Source organism: Lissotriton vulgaris, chromosome 1_1 (genome assembly GCF_964263255.1).
Source record: "Lissotriton vulgaris chromosome 1_1, aLisVul1.2, whole genome shotgun sequence".
Classification (NCBI taxonomy): domain Eukaryota; kingdom Metazoa; phylum Chordata; class Amphibia; order Caudata; family Salamandridae; genus Lissotriton; species Lissotriton vulgaris.
Window position 1 is genome coordinate 1,971,740,498 of NC_141685.1, and position 17,906 is coordinate 1,971,758,403.

Here is a 17,906-nt window from a genome sequence, read left to right on the forward strand (position 1 = left end):
TATCTTGATTGCGGTATGTACTGATGGAGCAGCAGTCATGTTTGGTAAAAAAGGAGGAGTAGTAGCATTGTTGAAATCAGAATTTCCAAATCTTGTACTGACATGGCACTGTTTGGCTCACAGACTAGAACTTGCTGTGGCAGATACAGTTGATGAGGTTGCAGGGGTCAATCACTTCAAGATTTTCATGGACTCATTGTATGCCACATACAGCATGTCACCAAAAAACCAGAGAGAGCTAAATCAGGCCGCCAGCGAGCTATGTGTACAGCTTCAGAAGATAGGGAAAATGCTTGATACTAGATGGGTAGCATCCAGTTACAGATCTGTGAAAGCTGTTTGGAACTGCTTCCCTGCCTTGTGCAAACATTTTGAGAATGCTTCTAAAGACCCATCCACAACCATTAGAGACCGGAGTAAGTATGAAGGTCTCTTGAAGAAGCTTACATTATATTCTTTTATCAGAGATTTGGGGTTAATGTGTGATGCACTTCAAGAGCTCAAAGACTTATCACTCTCCTTACAGAGGAGGGATATTACAATTGTTAATGCCCACAGACTTTTGGTTAGTCAAGTACGCATATTTATAGCAATGAAGGACTCACCAGGGGAGTTTGCTTCTGCGGCTCAGAGAGCAGTGGACGAGGGCAAATTCAAGAATGTTCCTCTTTCCCATGGTAGATGTAACTCTATTGCCCTTAATGAAAATCAATTTTATCAAAGTCTGTCTGTAAATATAAATAAACGATGTGCCCCGGATTCTGAGAAAGAACTTATAACCAGCTTCAGTGTGCTAGATGCAGGCAACTTGCCTTCTGGTGATGAATGCATTCTTTATGGGGAAACAGATATCCAGAAACTGTGTTCAGAGTTTCAGCTGCCAGCAAGAGATACTATACAAGCTTTTAGACTTTTCAAAGATTTTGGTGGAAAGAAAACCCCTGAAGCATTAAAAAAGTTAGTAGTTTGCATGGAAACCCTGCCAGCAAGTAATGCGGATTGCGAGAGAGGTTTCAGCGCAATGAACTTAATTGCTTGTCCAACAAGGGCCTCTCTTCTTGTAGAGACCATTTCTTCATGCCTATGGGTAAAACTCAATGGTCCTCCATTTGAAACATTTGACGCAAAGCTGTATGTAAAGAGTTGGCTTGCAAAAGGTAGAAGGTCCGCTGAAGAAAATTGTTGTGAGAAACCCCAGCTAAATAAACACACTGAATATCTTCAAGGTTTTTGGGGAATCCTGCAATAGATTTCTAAGTAATATAAATATTTGTACATGCTTTTTTAAAGTGTTTGGTATTTTTATGGCGTATACTTAATAAATATACTTTTTTGCCTATTTTATTATCCTTTGCTGGATGCGACTTCATGATTTTCTTAAGCACACAATGCGAGTTATCTTGATTTAGATCACGCCCCTACTCGGATAGACCACGCCCCTACTCAGATAGGCCACACCCTTTACGAGATTAGCCACGCCCCCTTTAGAGCACCCCCAGGTTTTTTTTCCCACTTAAAGCCCTGACTGGAATCTTAATCGGGGTCTCAGTATGCATGCCATTTGTACAATTGTTTATTAAGAGGTTAAAAGCGGAAGAAAAATGTAGAGAAATCTCCATGGCACAGTCTGGACAACAAAGTATACACACTCGATTGTAGCGTGCGGGTTCTGAGTCAGCAAAATGTACTGGACAGACAGTGATTGTTGATGTCGATTTTATTCCTAGAGTGTACAGATCCTCACTAGCAGGACACATAAGTAGAGAGATACATTTCAATCTCCAAACGCCAACAAATAATTTAGGTACACAGTGTTGATGCAAAAAAATAACTACAAAAGTATGCTCGTGAGGTTTACTTTGTACCAAGTGGGTATTTGAAAATGCTCATTACTGGGGGTGCAAATACAGAAATGACACGCTACCCCCGAAGTTAATCACCAAATACTTTACAAGCCATTTCCCCACGGAGAAGGGCAGACAGAAAGTATCTCAAGATCATCTTCAAGACGACTCATGAGTCCAATCAGAATTTACTTCAGTCACTTGCACACTAAATCTAACTGTGCTGGTAGTATGTTAAAGAGCGTCTTGCAGAACTGGTGGTAGACCTCCCAGATCCTACCCTATAAAAAAAGTAATTGTCATCTTTTTCTCGTCAGGAGGAGAGCAATTTCAATATACGCATCGCACGGTAGAAAGCATACTTCCCTTCAAGTCGTTTTGTTTTCCTGCTTTGATAGCTCTCTGGGGTCCATATTGATTAATAGATTTTAGCTTGGCTCAGCTCCCGGTGATAAATGGCGAGCCAGATATAGACGTAGCATTGATTGCGCAGGAGGCTCGGGCTCTCTCTTTAATCCTTAGCAGGTGGGCATGATACGCGATGTTTTACCATTTTGTATAACCAATGAACCGAAAAAGTGACCTGTTTGGGCGGACTGATTTTGTTACAAACGTCGTTTCTTATCATAATTCCACTTAGGTTCAGGGGCAGATGTCTTAGTTTCCTTTATGGACTTAAAAACACATATTTATTTTGCCCTGAAGCCCGCAAAACCATTAAGGAATGTTTGCCAGGAACTGGCTCTAGTATCTGTTACATTAGGATAAGTTGCGGCTCATTTTGTCCTGCATGAATTAATAAGGTGTGTTGTCAAATAGCACAGAAACGATTGCCACTTGAACTACCAACAAGTATAAAATGGAAGATGCTAATCGGTTCAAGTTCGCGCTATAGAAAATTCTAAAAATAAATAAATAAATAAATGCCAAAAAAAAAATCAATTTTAAATATTCGAAATAGAAAACACTAGTGACTATTCCTAGACAAAATGTCACACTGTCAAAAGTGTTAAATACTTTTGTTATAGTTCTCACATGTTAAGTGCATGTAAATCCCATTCCCACGTGCTTTGCGCCCTCGAGAGTTGAAATCAATTGTAATTGATTTATTACCTAGAGTAGAGGAGGGGCGATGAAGGAAACTGACTGTTGTTTATTTGCGCTTTAGACTCAAACGCAACTTTTAATTCAACTTTTTTTTGCTTCATCAATATGACATCTTCTCAATTTCAGTGAAGGAGATTAGACACAGTTATTAGAACACAGGCTTGTAGCATTTGTGTAAGGATATATAAAACCATATGAACCTGACCCAGCTTGCCCGTAATCTTTTTTACTGGAATATCTAGACTTCCTTGTCATTCCATATCCACAGACCCCCAAGCGAGTCACAGTAACACGTGGAGAATTTTACAGAGGTCTACATACCTCACAACGACCATTTACAAGTGCAAAATAGAAAAGATGCTCAACGTACCCAAAACATGATGCATAACATATCGAGCAATCGAAGTACAGCCCTGCAAACTGACAACCTCTAGAGTGCCACAGCCCATGAGTGACAAGCTGACCATTCATTGAGCCATTAGTGGGACTGTTAATATGCCGCCTTGTACAGCACACAGAATTCTTATGCACCAGGCACCACTGGTGCATAAAATGATACCACAGGTGCCTAAACCGGCACGGACCATGTTGCAAATGCATCTTGAAACTTCCACCTATAGAAAGGAAGTGGTTAACTGAAAGTTAGAGGGCCAGATGTATCAAGCTAAATTGCGATCGCAAACGCTGAAATTTGCAGAATGTTTGCGTTTGCGATCGCAGTTAAGCTGTGTGCAATGTAGGAAAAAAAAACCTACTAGCAAAATAAGGAATCGCAAAATTTGCGATTCCCTATTTTGCGAATGCATTTAGAGAATCGCAATTTGCGATTCCTTAAATGGTATTCCAGTAGCCATCGCAAACTGCGATATTGCTGAAAGGAATCGCAAATTACCACCAACTTCAAGTTGGTGGTAATTTGTGATTTCCTCGAAAAAAACACTTTTTTGCTTTTGTCAAAGTGCCAGGTGGCACACATTCATGCCCTTAGGGTATGTATGTGCGCCACATGTGCACACATGCACATTTCAGGGGTGCAACAGGATGTCCTTTTGGAACCCTTCCACCCTTGAAATTCTGTGCGCAATTTGTGAGTACCTATTGGGTACTCGCACATTGCGCACCCAATTCCCATTCATTCCCATGGGCCTCTTAGCCTATAGAAATGAATGGGAAGCCATTCCTTATTTGTGACTTGCAATTTGCGAGTTACAAATAAAGAATGCATAGGAATTGCTATTTTAAATGCAAAACCTACATACATTGCAAAAACTACGTACATTGCAAGTCCCTAATAGCAATTCACAAAAAATCGCTAATGAGGACACGCAAACCTGTTCTTTCATACATGGGCCCCAAAGACCACAGAGGCTCTACTGGTAAAATGAACATGTACCCCTAAGGGTCTCTGGTACAATAGACAGATAAACAAGGTCAGCATACTCTAACCATTGACTTCAGAAGGCCAGAAATATGACTGACAACAGCCAGGTAGCAATTTATCTAGGGTGCTCCCTGTGGACACGGTGGTAGGTGATAAGGCTTCTTTATTTGCTTATCGTTCAGCGTACATGTTCCCTGACCTCTTGTCCTGAGGGCCAGCCCTAGAATGTCCCTTGTCGCTTCCTGTCCCCTCCCCTAACCGGAAGAGGTGTCCGGTGTCCTCTGCCCTCTGCCCTTTGCCCCAGGGTCCTAGTGTCCCTGGCCAGGGCATGACATTTCCCCCTTTGTTGCAAACAAAAGTTTCTCGTGATACTGCCTGTGGTCATAGAGAGAGAAAAAGAGAGAGAGAGAGAGAGAGAGAGAGAGAGAGAGAGAGAGAGAGAGAGAGAAAGAGAGAGAGATAGTGAGAAAATCTTCACAGGCTTCCGTCTCTTTACATCTCCTCAATCAGTCTTTTCGTCTTTTTGCATTCCCTTCTTGGTCATTGTCATCTGTGATCTACTGGTGCATTCTCTTCTTGTGTGTCCTCTTTTAGCCCAGGTGTCGGCAAATCTTCTTCCTTTGTTTTTAGTTCTCTGAAGTGCAAGCTATTATTGGTGATGTGGTAGTGTCCTGCTGACGGAGTTATCATTGGCCCCTTCACTTTTGTCACCGTCAATGGGTCTCTTGAGAATGCGCTGTCTGATTTCCGTAGTTGCCTTTGCCGTACTACCATGGTGTCCCCTTCTTTTGTTTGTAGCGTGTCTCCGCTGGTCAGCATATGCCTTCATTTTTGTTTTCGCTTCTTGATCTTTCGCAGCTATGTCTCTTTGTTCCACGCTTTCCACCTCTTTCACTTGTAGTAACCTCGTTCTGCTGGATCGCCCCAACACCAGCTCCGCAGGGCATCTTCCTGTGGAGCTGTGAGGAGTGTTTCGATAGTCTCTCAGCACCTGGTATAGTGCTTGTCCAATTGAGATCTGCGTTAGCATAGCTTTCTGTATTGCCTTTTTAATTGTCCCCATGAATCGTTCAGCCATTCCATTCGCTTGTGGCCACAGGGGAGTTATTCTTCAATGGTGAATCCAGAGGTATCCCATGAATCTTTTTAATTCCTCACCAGAAAATGGTGGGCCATTGTCTGTCTTCAGTGTCTGCGGCGAACCCCATGCTGCGAATATGTCATCCAGGACTGGCAGCGTTGCGGTTGCCGAGGTGGACGCTACTTGTCTTACTATTGGGAACCTGGATAGTTTATCTATGATTACCAACAGGTAGTTTCCTGTCTCCAGGGGCCCATAGAAGTCAGCCGCCAGCTCTGTCCACACTGCTGTTGGAAGTTTGGACATTTGCAGTGACTCCGGCTTTCATGGCGGTCCTGTTATTTGGCAGATGTGACAGTGCATCACAGTTTCCTCGACCATGCTGTCTAGTCCCAGGAACCACACTTTTTCTCATAGCATTTTCTTGGTCGCTACTATCCCTCGATGTGACTTGTGTGCTAGTTCTACTGTCCTTCTCCTCAGTGTTCGGGGCATCACTATTTGGATGCCTCTCATAACTATTCCTTTCTCACTTTCTGAGAGCTCTTCATTGATCTTTTTAAACGCCAGTATTTCGTCTTTTATCACTCCTTCTCCCCAACTGCTGTTGTTGTTCACGTGCCTCCACCTTTGTTGCTTGGTCACTTTCATTATGGCTTGCATGGTGAGGTCTTGTTTTGCCTCCCGTTCTAGCTCCTCCATGGTTATTGTTGCCGGTGTGTTGTGTTTGAGTGCATAACTTAAGTATTCTTCTGCTATGGTGGTCACATGCGACGCTTGTGGTAGGAGGTGTCTTGATACGTAGTCAGCCGGATTGTGTTCCTTCCCTGGCTTATGTATTATTTTGAAGTTGTAGTCCATTAGCCGTATCCCCCACCTCTCTATCCTTGGTGGTATTTTTGCATTTGGGTTTCCGTATATTGTGATCAATGCTTGGTGGTCCGTTATTATTGTGAACGGTTTTCCGTAGATTAACATGTGATAGTGTTCACATGCCCACACTACCGCCAAGCTCTCTTTTTCCGGCTGGGAGTATCCTTTTTCTATGTCCGATAGGCTTTTGCTCCCATATGCTACTACGCTTCTTGGGGAGTCTTTTCCTGGTTGGTGCTGCGCCAATATCGCCCCTAATCCGACTGGGCTGGCATCTACCGTCAGTTCAGTGCACAGCCTCGGATCAAAATTCGCTAGGCGATCTAATGCTGTCACAGCGTGTCTGATCTCTTCAAACGCATTGCTGCATTCTTCAGTCCATGTGAAACTCTGGCCCTGCTTTGTCAATTCTCTCAATGGTGCGCTCACAGTGGCAAAGTCTTTAATGTATCTTGCACAATAACTGGCAAGGCTGAGGAATGATCTCACTTCCGCCACGTCACTCGGTTGTTTTGCTTTTTCTAACGTTTTCACTTTGCTGTTGTCTGGCCGCATGCTTTTCTTTGAGAAGATGTGGCCAAAGAAGACTAGTTCATCCCGCTCCAGCTCACATTTCGCCTCATTCAGTGTCAGACCCCCCTGCTCTAGATGAGAGCATACATCTCGCAATGCCTTGTCGTGTTCCTCATTCGACTTGCCAAACACCAGGATATCATCGCTGTAATTTAAGCTATTTCTCACTGACCTTATTACCTGTCGTATTGTTTCCTGAAATATCTCAGCAGCGGACGATATTCCAAAACTCAAGCGTTTGTACCTGAAGAGACCTTGGTATGTTGAAAACGTTGTGATGTATCGAGATAGAGGATTGAGCTCCAACTGGTGGTATCCCTTACATAAGTCTAATTTAGAGAAACACCTTGTGCCTGTTAGACAGCTGATCATATCATCCAGATGCGGGCCGCGGTGTCTCTCACGTTCAATTGCTTTGTTCGGTATTCTCATGTCAACACATATTCTTATTTTGATGTGTCTTTCTTTGGTACTGCTACAATCGGTGACACCCAAGGTGTTGGTCCTTCTGCTGGCTCTATTATGTCTTGCTTCAGTAGTGCTTCAATCTCTTCCTCTACTTGCGGCTGCAGGTGTATTGGCACTCTCCGATGATGTTGCGCTATTGGCCTCACTGTTTCATCAATGTGCAGCGTTATTTGCCGTCCTTTTAACTTCCCTAGTCCTTGCAGTAGCTTGGGGTATTCTTTCAAGATTCTTCTCTTCTCTGACATGTTGTATGTCATCTCAAGGAGACCCATCATCTGTGCTGTGATGTTGCTCAGTAGGCATGGTCGTGGAATGTCTCCCTTCAGCACGTAAATTTCTTCTTTTCTCTTTTGATCTTTGTATGTTAGTTCCTTCGTAAATTTTCCCATGTTTGTTACGGGCGTCCGGGATCCCCAGGTGAATACTTCAACTCGGGACGGTCTCAGTGTTGGTTTTATTTTCATTTTTTCGTACTCCGACACACACATGATGTTGCATGTTGCGCCACTGTTAGGACACATTTTGCTTTGTGTGATCCTACACTTAAGGTCACAGATTCTGTCTTTTTCATTTTGTTTTTGTCCACGAGACAGATCCTTTCTTCTTTGTCACCCTCATCCGAGTGTTCGACAATGGCGTCCGACATGAGGTAGAGTCGTTCTGCCTTTTCTTCTTGCTCTTCTTCACCTGACTCTAGTGAGGAGCTCCTTGTTCCTCTTTCGACATGCCTGCTTGGTGGCATTCTTGATCTTCCCGCTCTTCCTCTGTCATTCCTGAAGTGCAATCCCTGACATGCACTGGCAAAGTGGTTTCTTCCATTGCATTTCGTGCATGTCTGGCCAAATTCTGGGCATGGGCCTCTGTGTGGAAATTCAAGTCCGCACCTGTAGCAAGTTACCTCCTGTTGTTTCTTTGGTGTCTGTTCATTTCTGTCTTTCTTCCAGCCGCTCGTGCGTTTGTTGCTTGTTATGCGATGTGCTTGTACCACTCGTTTTTCTTATCCCTGCGCCATCTCTTTTGCGTGTGCTGTCGCTCTTGCCTCTGCTCTTGCTAGTGATAAGATATTTTCTAGTGACGTTGGTTCCTTTAGAATTCTCACACGGAACTCCGTGTCACGGCCACCTTCAATGATTCGCAGTCTGATTGCTTGTTCATTATCAAATTTATCAAATTCAAGGTGAGTTACGAGTTTTCGTAGTCTCGCTGCAAAGTCATTGAGTGTTTCATCCATCCCTTGGAATGCGATCGTGAAGGTGTATCACTCAAAGTCTACATTCCTCTGCGGGTCAAACTTGTTTGTTAGACATTTTTTTTGTTTGTCGTAGGTGGCAGTCTACTCTTCTGGCATTGTCACTAATAGATCTTCAATATCCTCACCTACTAAGTTTAGGAATGAACCTAGTTTTTTCACGTCAGTCATGTCGGTGGCTTCCTTGTATCTCTCAAAACGCCTGACCCATTTCTCCCATCGTATACCTACTTGTGGCTCTGATAAGTTGAATGGTAGCAGTCTTCGGTATTGTGCACTTTGTCTTTGTACCGTTGGTTCTGTCATCCTTTTTGCCTTTGCTTGTGCTTTATTGTTTCTTTGGTGTTCTTCCTGGTATTGTTTTGTTACTTCTTATCACTTTGCCTTTTCTTGTTCTTTTATTCTTTCCTTTTTTTGTGCTCTTTCTGGCACTCTTTCACTATTTCTTTCTTTCTTTGCCTTTGCTTGCGCTTCTTTACTCTCTTTTGTGCTCTTTTTGGCACTTTTCACTCTTTTTGTTTGATTCCTGACTTCAAAATGGCCACCACGCTGTTCTCTCTTCCTATTGGTCTATTTGCCTGACTTCAAAATGGCCGTCGGCAGTCTTGCAAGACTTCGCGACCAATCAGAGCGTTGCCTGAGTTCAAAATGGCCGCCCGATTTCTTTTCGCGCTGATTGGCCCTTGCCGCCTGACCTGAAACAGTCCACCGCTCTTCTCGCGAGATCTCGCGTTTCAAGTTCTTCACTTCGCGGGTTTACTCGGCTTCGTCAGTCTTCTTACCCGACTGCTGCAGGACGCTTCCTTCTTCTTCAGCGACGGTCGGGGTGGGCTCCCGGGCTGTTTTCCTCATTCGTACACAAAACAGGGTGGGCTCCTGATCTCGATGATGTCGTCGCTCGTCCCTCGACGTGACGCTCGGCAGCTTTCCTTTCCTTCCATCAATCCTGGGTACACGATGCACGTCCCTCGTCGCCAGTTGTCGTGTTGTGCAGCCCCCAGGAAATACAGGACACGGTGGTAGGTGATAAGGATTCTTTCTTTGCTTATCGTTCGGCGTACATGTTCCCTGACCTCTTGCCCCAAGGTCCAGCACTAGAATGTCCCTTGTCCCTTCCTGTCCCCTCCCCTAACATGAAGCGGTGTCCGGTGTCCTCTGGCCTCAGCCCTTTGCCCCAGGGTCCTAGTGTCCCTGGCCAGGGCATGACAATCATCATCTGTATAGATAAGACATGCTCTGGGGCTCTCTGCCAGCGTTGGAATTGCAACAAATACTTTACTTAAAGTGCCTTCATGATTTTGATATCTGTCAAAGTCCCATCTTAATGCACTCATAAAGTGGTTCCGTCAGGCAAGTCTCTGTATCTCACACAGTCCAGGACAAGTGTCTAGACTGAACACCTTCCCTCTGGCGACCTAGAAGAAGCGCAGACCCAGAAGAATTGGGACAGTGACCTCAAGAAAGAGACACATCGTATACCACAGGGCTACCCTAGGAAACCCCTACAGTTCCCAACTAACAATGGGCAGTTCAAGCAGTAGGGTGCCAGCATTGCAGCCAAGGCACGGACCGACCTATGCTGGCCAGTAAACGCAGGAAACGGCACAGCCCACAAGTACATACAAAAAAAATATGGGCTGCTAAGACAATGATTTCCAAGCTGGTACCCCGGAACCAGGTACATTAGAGTACACCTGCCCCAATAGAGGGCATTAAACAAAGACCGTAGGCAGGACATGTACCAGAGAATCGGAAAGGAGCAGAGGGTATGCCCAAGTAAGGGTAGGAAATGCGACCCCTAGAGAGATTAAACTTGGTCCATCCTACGTAGTCAGAGCTGACTACTATAAAGGCCCCCTTCAGACGTAGGTGAGTTCCTAGTTTCAAGCAGTGGAAGAAGCAGTAGCATTACTGGAGCGTCTACATGAGTGCCAGGTTAGTGGAGCATCCTCTTTGTGGAGCAGCTCTCAGGCAGTGGGGAAAGGGTCCCCTGCTCCTTTCTGAAGACACGGAACTGTGGTCATTCCAGTAAATGCAGATGTTGAACTGGACTAGGGAACAAGAAAGGCAGAGCCCCTTTTATCCCACAGTTGGAATGTGTAGAGGTAATAAAGAAGACATTGCCCACTTACCTGCTGTTCAGGTTTTAACTTCACCCCTAACAGACCAAAATGCATTCCTGATACCTGCCCACATGCCCCAGAAAGGTTTTCTGAGCAGAGGACGGGAATAAAGCGTACTAAATTGGGGTAAACCCTAGCACTTGAGCTCCCGGCACCACCCGTTTGTTCCCATCTAAAGCAGGGTGGACCGGGCCCTGAACAGGTTGAAAACACCACCAGCTGAAATTTGCAGGAGTGGAAGGAAACCACAGTGAATAAATAAGCAAGAGCAATGAAAGAAAAAAAAGGCTTCCTATCGAGCACAGGTCATCGTCTGCAGATGGAGACTTTAAAACACAGGTGGTTTTCAGTTTCTTGGTTAAAGGGGGAGGAGTCTAAGTTATAGAATTACATGAAGTGCTAAATCAGAAAGTTGGAGAAGGGGAAAACAGACTTCTTCTAAATTGTAATTTAAGGAATTACCTGCCATAGGCTGAGGACTCATTTGATATATGTAAAGAATAGGAGGAGGCTGTCCAAGGAGGAGGTAATGTTACTAGGATCTTTGGCTTATCTGGAAAAATAAATAATTTTGGTGTGGATAGATTTGAACATTGTTATCTTGACCAATTTTACCAGTTAAAACATGGTGTCTAAATGTGATGTATAACCCAAAGGACTACGCCCATGTGCCGTTAATCATTTTGGTAAGGTGCATTATGATTTCTTTGAATTACTGATGGGTTCTGCAGCATTGTTACTGGCTCTAGTTTGTCAGCAGCGAGAGTGTAAATATATATTAGTTGTCGTACTTCTCAAGGGCAAACAGAACTTCCCACCTATTAAGAATACGCACAGACTTAAGCCATAAATGCTGCATGTGCAGGTCATCATCACAAGAACACAAAAACAAACATTTTGTTTGTAAATTATTGCATGAAATAGCAATATAATATTAGTGAAGCAAGATGACCGATGTTTTGCATCCTTTTCAAGGTTGAAAGACGCAATTAAATTGCGTTACCATGACACCTCGGCGCAGATTTACAAGCCCCTTGCGCCACTTTTACATCATTTTTCCTATGTTAAAAATGACATAAAAGTGGCGCAGGGGGTTTGTAAATCTGCCCCCTGTTATTTAGAGCTCTTTAAAATCACAAAAGTTCAGCCATATACGTTTTATATTATAGAAAATTATAATTACCTTCGTTCTTTTTTTGCAATCTCTGCAATGCAAGTGCACCAAAAAAGGGACCTTCTCAAACTAGCTTTCAAAACGTTAGAGATTCTACAAGGATTTGTAAAATGTTCCCTTAGACCTCACTTTTGCTCAAAAGTGCTATTAATCTTGTATGAGGGAAGTTTGGAAATCTCCCACAGTGCCATGATAACTCAAATCCAAGGTAGCAGGGAAGAACTTTAGGTCAACTGGAGGGAATGTAAGCACCATTTTAGTTCGCTGTCCCAGAGTCTACTAGATGGCATTATAATCATCTGATAAATTATGCATCACATTAAGTCTTACTACTTAGAATTAGCACAGCATGTACAATCTCAGAGCATGTAGCTCAAATCTGATTACATGTTTGAAATTAGATTAGGATATACATGTAAAATGTATGTATTTTCCAAGGATGAGATCCAAAATCATAGTGAGATAACACTTAACAGAATACTGGATGCAGCAACAAAAACCTACAGATTTTCTGCACTGCATAACCGTTGACTGATAAGAGAATGACGTCAGAGATGATAGATTCATAATTGACCCCTCAGCAGACAGGAAGTACCACTGACTTACAGGGACTGAGTTAACATCATTTGATAGGCATGTCCCGCAGTATATATGTTCGAAAGCCCAGTGTTACAAGTCTATTAGACGAGGGGCAAACATTCAAAGCAGTTGGATTTTCTCACACATGGGACGTGAGGAATTTTATAACTTGGCACAGCTTGTACCTCTCCTACTCCAGGTTCTATTTTGCATGGCTGTTTTAGTAAGATTTCAGGTATACCTTAGTTTATGAAAAAGTTCAATTTTGTCACTTTCACGATTCATTTTGTACAATTTGGGCAAGCTTCTATGCCAACGTTAATTGCTTAATAGTTTGAGACAATTTATTGTTGGGCTCTTATTCTTTGCCAGGTTTGGTATACGCACTGTGGGGGGTGGGGGGGAAGGGGGAAGGGGAGTGTTGAAGGAGGGATTGAGGGAGGGGGACAGGGCACGGTTTCAGCACCATCATTTTAATAATAACCAGGAACATAGTTTAGTTCATCCTGTACTGTATACTGTCAAATTGAACTTTATTAATAAGGTAATTGTCTACTGTAGTTGTTGAGTTGATTCTTTTGATATTTATAGGATAATTCCTTTTCTTCTGTAAAAATGCTTGCTACTGCCATCAAATATTGAAAGAGTTTGTTTCTCCCCGACTTCAGCACACGTGTCTAATACTTCCTGCTACCTAGACTTGCCTGTGCCTGGTCCTCTGACAGGCAAATCTCTTTTAGACCCCACCACTGTGCATATGAGGTTCGCAATTTGCTCTGGCCGTTTCTCCATTGTCTCTCTATCTCTCTCACTCTCTCTCTCTCTTACTCCTGTTTCCAGGATATTTGCTTGTTATTATGGTTGTGTCTGCTCTTTGCATCTCTGGTTGCCTTGTTTTGTCACTTTTTTGTTCAGGTTGTCTGCTTAGCTATGCTGCTTCCTCTTGCTGTCTCTCTGATGTTAGATCTGGCATCCTTGGAATGGTTTTCCCACTAACCATTTGCCCTCAACTCCCCTGTTTTGCTGACTTTGTATTGCTGGCTTTAGGACTCAGCGCACGTTACCACTGCTAACCACTTCTAATGTGCTGGTGCTCTCTTCCTAAAACATGGTAGAATTGATTTGTAACCAACTAGCATATTTCATTTACTTGTAAGCCCCTAGTAAGGTGGATCTCCCTGTGCCCGGGGCCTGTAAATTAAATGCTACTAGTGGGCCTGAAGCAGTGATTGTGCCACAAACTCAAGTAGCACTCTAAATATATCTCAGGTCTGCCATTGCTGCCTATGTGTACATTTCCTACACTGCCATGTCGAAATGGCAAAATAAACTGTTTGCCAGGCCAGATTTCCTTTCTAATAAATGCAACTCACCCCTAGAGTAGGACCAGGTCAGCCCAGAGGGCAGGGTGCAGTGTGTTTAAAGAGTGGGACATGTACATTTTAGTTTTACATATCCTGGTAGTAAAACTCTTAAATTCGTTTTTCACAATTGCAACACCTACCTCTCCCATAGACTAACGGTGGAGGTACCTTCTTACATCTAATAAGTGATCATTTCCAAATGGATGCAGGCAATCAGTCGCATTTGGTGTTTTTTGAAATTGCAGTGAAAGTCCTCTCTCCTAGTGAAGTCGAATATTACATTACAATTTGAAAATGCCCCTTTCAGAAAATTGTCATTTTCCTGCTCAGCCATTTAGTGACTGCAGTCAGACTCTGGGTCACATGACTGGGTGTAGTTGGACTTTATGTATTCCCTCAAAACAGCCACATACAATAAAGATCTGCACTGGCAGGATGGGAGGGCGAAGCTGGGCATAGCCCTATAGGCTGTGTCCTGCTTCCACACAATGGGCTGAATACTCCCTGTAGTTTGTCTGGAGCCAGGACAGGGGAGGCAAGATGCTTGGGCACTTCAAATGGAAACCTCTAGAAGCTTCTCCCACTTCAAAGAATGGCCCAGCTATAAATATTGGACCCCACACTCCAACTTTTCAGTACACATCTGGACCTGTGGATACTCTGCCAGGAAGGACTGCTGCGCTGCTGATAGCAGTGCCACTCTGCTAGACTGCTGCACTGAAGGACTGCTGCCCTTCTGTGCTGACCTGCTGTCTGCTGCCCTCTTGCCCTGGCAAGAAGGACTGGACCTGCATCTGGTGAACCCAGGACTTCAGAGTGGCTCCAAGGGCTAATTGGCTTCTTGACTGGAGCCCCAGAGACAGAAGGCTCCATCAGCCTTGAGCTCAGCACCTGGACACTGCCATCTGTGATTCCTACCCTGCCAAGTGGAGCTTCCCCAGTCCTGGACCCTTGGAAGTCAATCAAGCAGTCATATCATTTGAAAAGTGCACTACTCACCCGTGAGGGTCTCAAGGCGATGGGGTGGGGAATGCTGCTACTGCTTGAAAAGCCGGGTCTTGAGGAGTTTTCTGAAGGTCAGCAGGTCTTGGGTCCGCCGTAGGTGAATGAGGGTGTTCCAAGTCTTAGCTGTGAGGTGGGAGAACGATCTGCCACCAGAAGTCGCTCTTCAGAAGCGGGGGCATGTGGTGAGGGCGAGGTTGGCATAGCGAAGCTGGCGGGTGGGGGTGCAGAAGCTGAGTCGTCTGTTGAGGTATGTTGGTCCGGTGTTGTGGAGTGCCTTTTGTGCGTGGGTGAGGAGCTTGAAGGTTATCCTATTGTTGACCAGGAGCCAGTGAAGGTCTCTCAGGTGGGGTGTGATGTGGCTATGGCAAGGGATGTCGAGGATCAGGCGTGCAGAGGCATTCTGGATGTGTTGGAGCCGTCTCAGGAGTTTGGCTGAGGCTCCTGGTTAGAGGGCGTTTCCGTTGTCCAACCTACTGCTGACGAGGGCCTGGGTGACCGTTCTTCTCGTTTCAGTGGGGATCCACTCATAGATCCTGCGGAGCATGCGGCGGGTGTTGAAGCAGGAGGAGGAGACGGCGTTGATCTGTTTAGTCATGGAGAGGGGGGAGTCGAGGATGACCCCTAGGTTGCGTGCGTGGTCAGTGGGTGTTGGGGCGGTTCCCAGTGCTGTCGGAAACCAGGAGTCGTCCCATGCCGGAGGGGTGGATCCGAGGACGAGGACCTCCATCTTATCCGAGTTCTGCTTCTGTCGGCTGTTCCTCATCCATTCAGCGACGGCCTTCATTCATTCATGAAGGTTGGTTTTAGCGGTGTGGGGGTCCTTGGTGAGGGAGAGGATCAGCTGGGTGTCATCGGCATAGGAAATGATGTTGAGGTCGTGCTGACAGGCGACGTGGGCGAGCAGTGCAATGTAGATGTTAAACAGAGTTGGGGGGGTTGAGCCCTGGGGTATGCTGCAGATGATCTCAGTGTTTTCGGAGCCGAAGGGGGGGAAGGCGGATGCTCTATGTTCTGCCGGAGAGGAAGGGGGTGTTCCAGTCCAGGGCTTTCTCTTGAATCCCGGCGTTGTGGAGACGTATTCGTAGTGTGTGCTGGCAGACCATGTCGAAGGAAGCTGACAGTTCCAGGAGGATGAGGGCCGTCGTTTCTCCGTTGTCCAGCAGGGACTTGATGTCATCGGTGGCGGCGATGAGGGCAGTCTTGGTGCTGTGGTTGCAGCGGAACCTGGATTGGGAAGGGTCCAGGATGTTGTTCTCTTCGAGGTAGCGGGTCAGTTCTTCGTTGACGGTCTTCTCGATGACCTTTGTCGGGAACAGGAGCAGGGAGATGGGCTTTGAGGTCCTTGGGGTCCGCCTTGGGTTTCTTGAGTAAGGCGTTGATCTTAGCATGCTTCCAGCTCTGCGGGAAGGTTGCTGTCTCGAAGGAAGTATTAGTGACTTTCCGGAGATGGGGTGCAATGGCTGTGCTAGCTTTGTTGAAGAAGTGGTGTGGGCTAGGGTCTGACGAAGGTCTGGAGTGGATGGTGTTCATGATCTTGATGGTTTCGTCGTCGTTGATGTTGGTTCAGGAGAGTAGGCGGTTGGTGCTGATGGTGGTTGTGGGGGCGGAGGTCTCAGTGGTTGTCGGGGCAGTCATGGCATTGAAGCTGTCGTGGATATCTGCGATCTTGCGGTGGAAGAAGGTGGCCAGCGAGCCGCACAGGTCTTGCGAGGGTGGGACATTGTTGGTAATGGAGCTGGGGTAGGAGAGTTCCTTCACGATGTTGAAGAGTTCTTTGCTGTTGTGCGTGTTGTTGTCTAGGCGGTCTTTGAAGGAGACCCTTTTGGCGGATTTGATGAGGTGATGGTGTCTGCCGGTGGCATTCTTGTGGGCAGCGTGACTGTCCGGTGTTGGTTCACGGAGCCAGATCTTCTTAAGCTTTTGGCAGGTTTGCTTGGAGGCCCGGAGGTCTTCAGTGAACCAGGTGGTTTTCTTGTTGGTGTGACTGTTGGAAGGTTTCTTGATCGGGGCGAGGGTGTTGGCGCAGTCGTTGATCCACTGTCTGAGGTTGCGGGCAGGGTTGTCGGGGTCCGTTGGGTCGGTGGATGGGCTCTGTGTGAGGGTGGTGGTTAGCTGTTCTTCGGTTACTTTGCTCCAGCAGCTTTGAGGCATCTGTTGGGTGCAGTGGTGTGTGGCGGATTTCTTGAAGGTGAAGTGGATGCAGCGATGGTCGGTCCAGAGGAGTTCGGTGGTGTGGTTGAAGGAGACGTGAGGGCTTGCGGAGAAGATGGGGCCAAGCGTGTGACCGGCAGAGTGGGTGGGTGTGGTGACGAGTTGTCCTAGTCCGAGGTTGGCTAGGTTGTCGATCAGGGTGGTGGAGTTGGTGTTGTTGTCGTTCTCGAGGTGGAATTTCAGGTCCCGAGGAGGATGTAGTCCATGGAGGCGAGGGCATGTGTGCTGACGAAGTCGGCAATGGAGTCGATGAACTGTGGTCAGGGTCCAGGGGGTCTGTAGATGAGGGTTCCTTTGAGGGTGGTGTTGGGGTCATTGTGGATCTGGAAGTGCAGTTGTTCGGCGGTGCTGAGGGTGTCGTCGGTGTTGGTCGAGACTCTGAGAGTGTTTCTGTGGACGATGGCGATTCCTCCTCCTGCTCTGTTGGTGCGGTCCATGCGGGTGATCTTGTAGCCTTCCAGGACAGCTATGGCTATGTCGGATGCCAAGGCTGGGTTCAGCCAGGTCTCCGTCAGGAGGCAACGTCTGGGGAAGTTGAGTCGAGTAGGTCCCAGAGTTCAACGGCGTGTTTGCAGGTGGAGCGGGTGTTGAGAAGGATGCATCTGAGGTGGTTGGGTTCTTTCCTGGTCGGCAGCATGGTGGGGCGGATGCTTGTGAAGCTGTAGTTCCAGCAGGTGTAAGCTCCGTGGGTTCGCTTCAGGCGGCCAGGAAGCAGGTGTGTGATCGTCCGGTGTTAAGTGCGTGGAGGGTTCTGGCATTGTATTGGTGTCAGGCGTCATGGATTTTGCGGGGTCCAGGGGCTTGCCTTAGGCGCGCCTTTGCCGCACCCGCTGCGCGCAGCCACTGCGCGGCCTCCATCTGAGGGGATGTGGGA

General features: G+C 46.1%; 1 protein-coding gene across 1 annotated transcript; it reads left to right on the top strand.

Moving 5' to 3' along the window:
• The first annotated feature begins 274 nt into the window (after positions 1-274).
• On the top strand, positions 275-1,249 carry LOC147751464 (E3 SUMO-protein ligase KIAA1586-like). Its single transcript, XM_086938560.1, has one exon. It carries the CDS (start codon positions 290-292, stop codon positions 1,247-1,249), a length of 960 nt encoding a protein of 319 aa, XP_086794686.1. The 5' UTR covers positions 275-289.
• Positions 1,250-17,906: the final 16,657 nt, after the last annotated feature.

Excerpts from the sequence above, each read along its gene's own strand:
- LOC147751464 (XM_086938560.1), top strand. The coding sequence starts at position 290 with ATGCTTGATACTAGATGGGTAGCATCCAGTTACAGATCTGTGAAAGCT.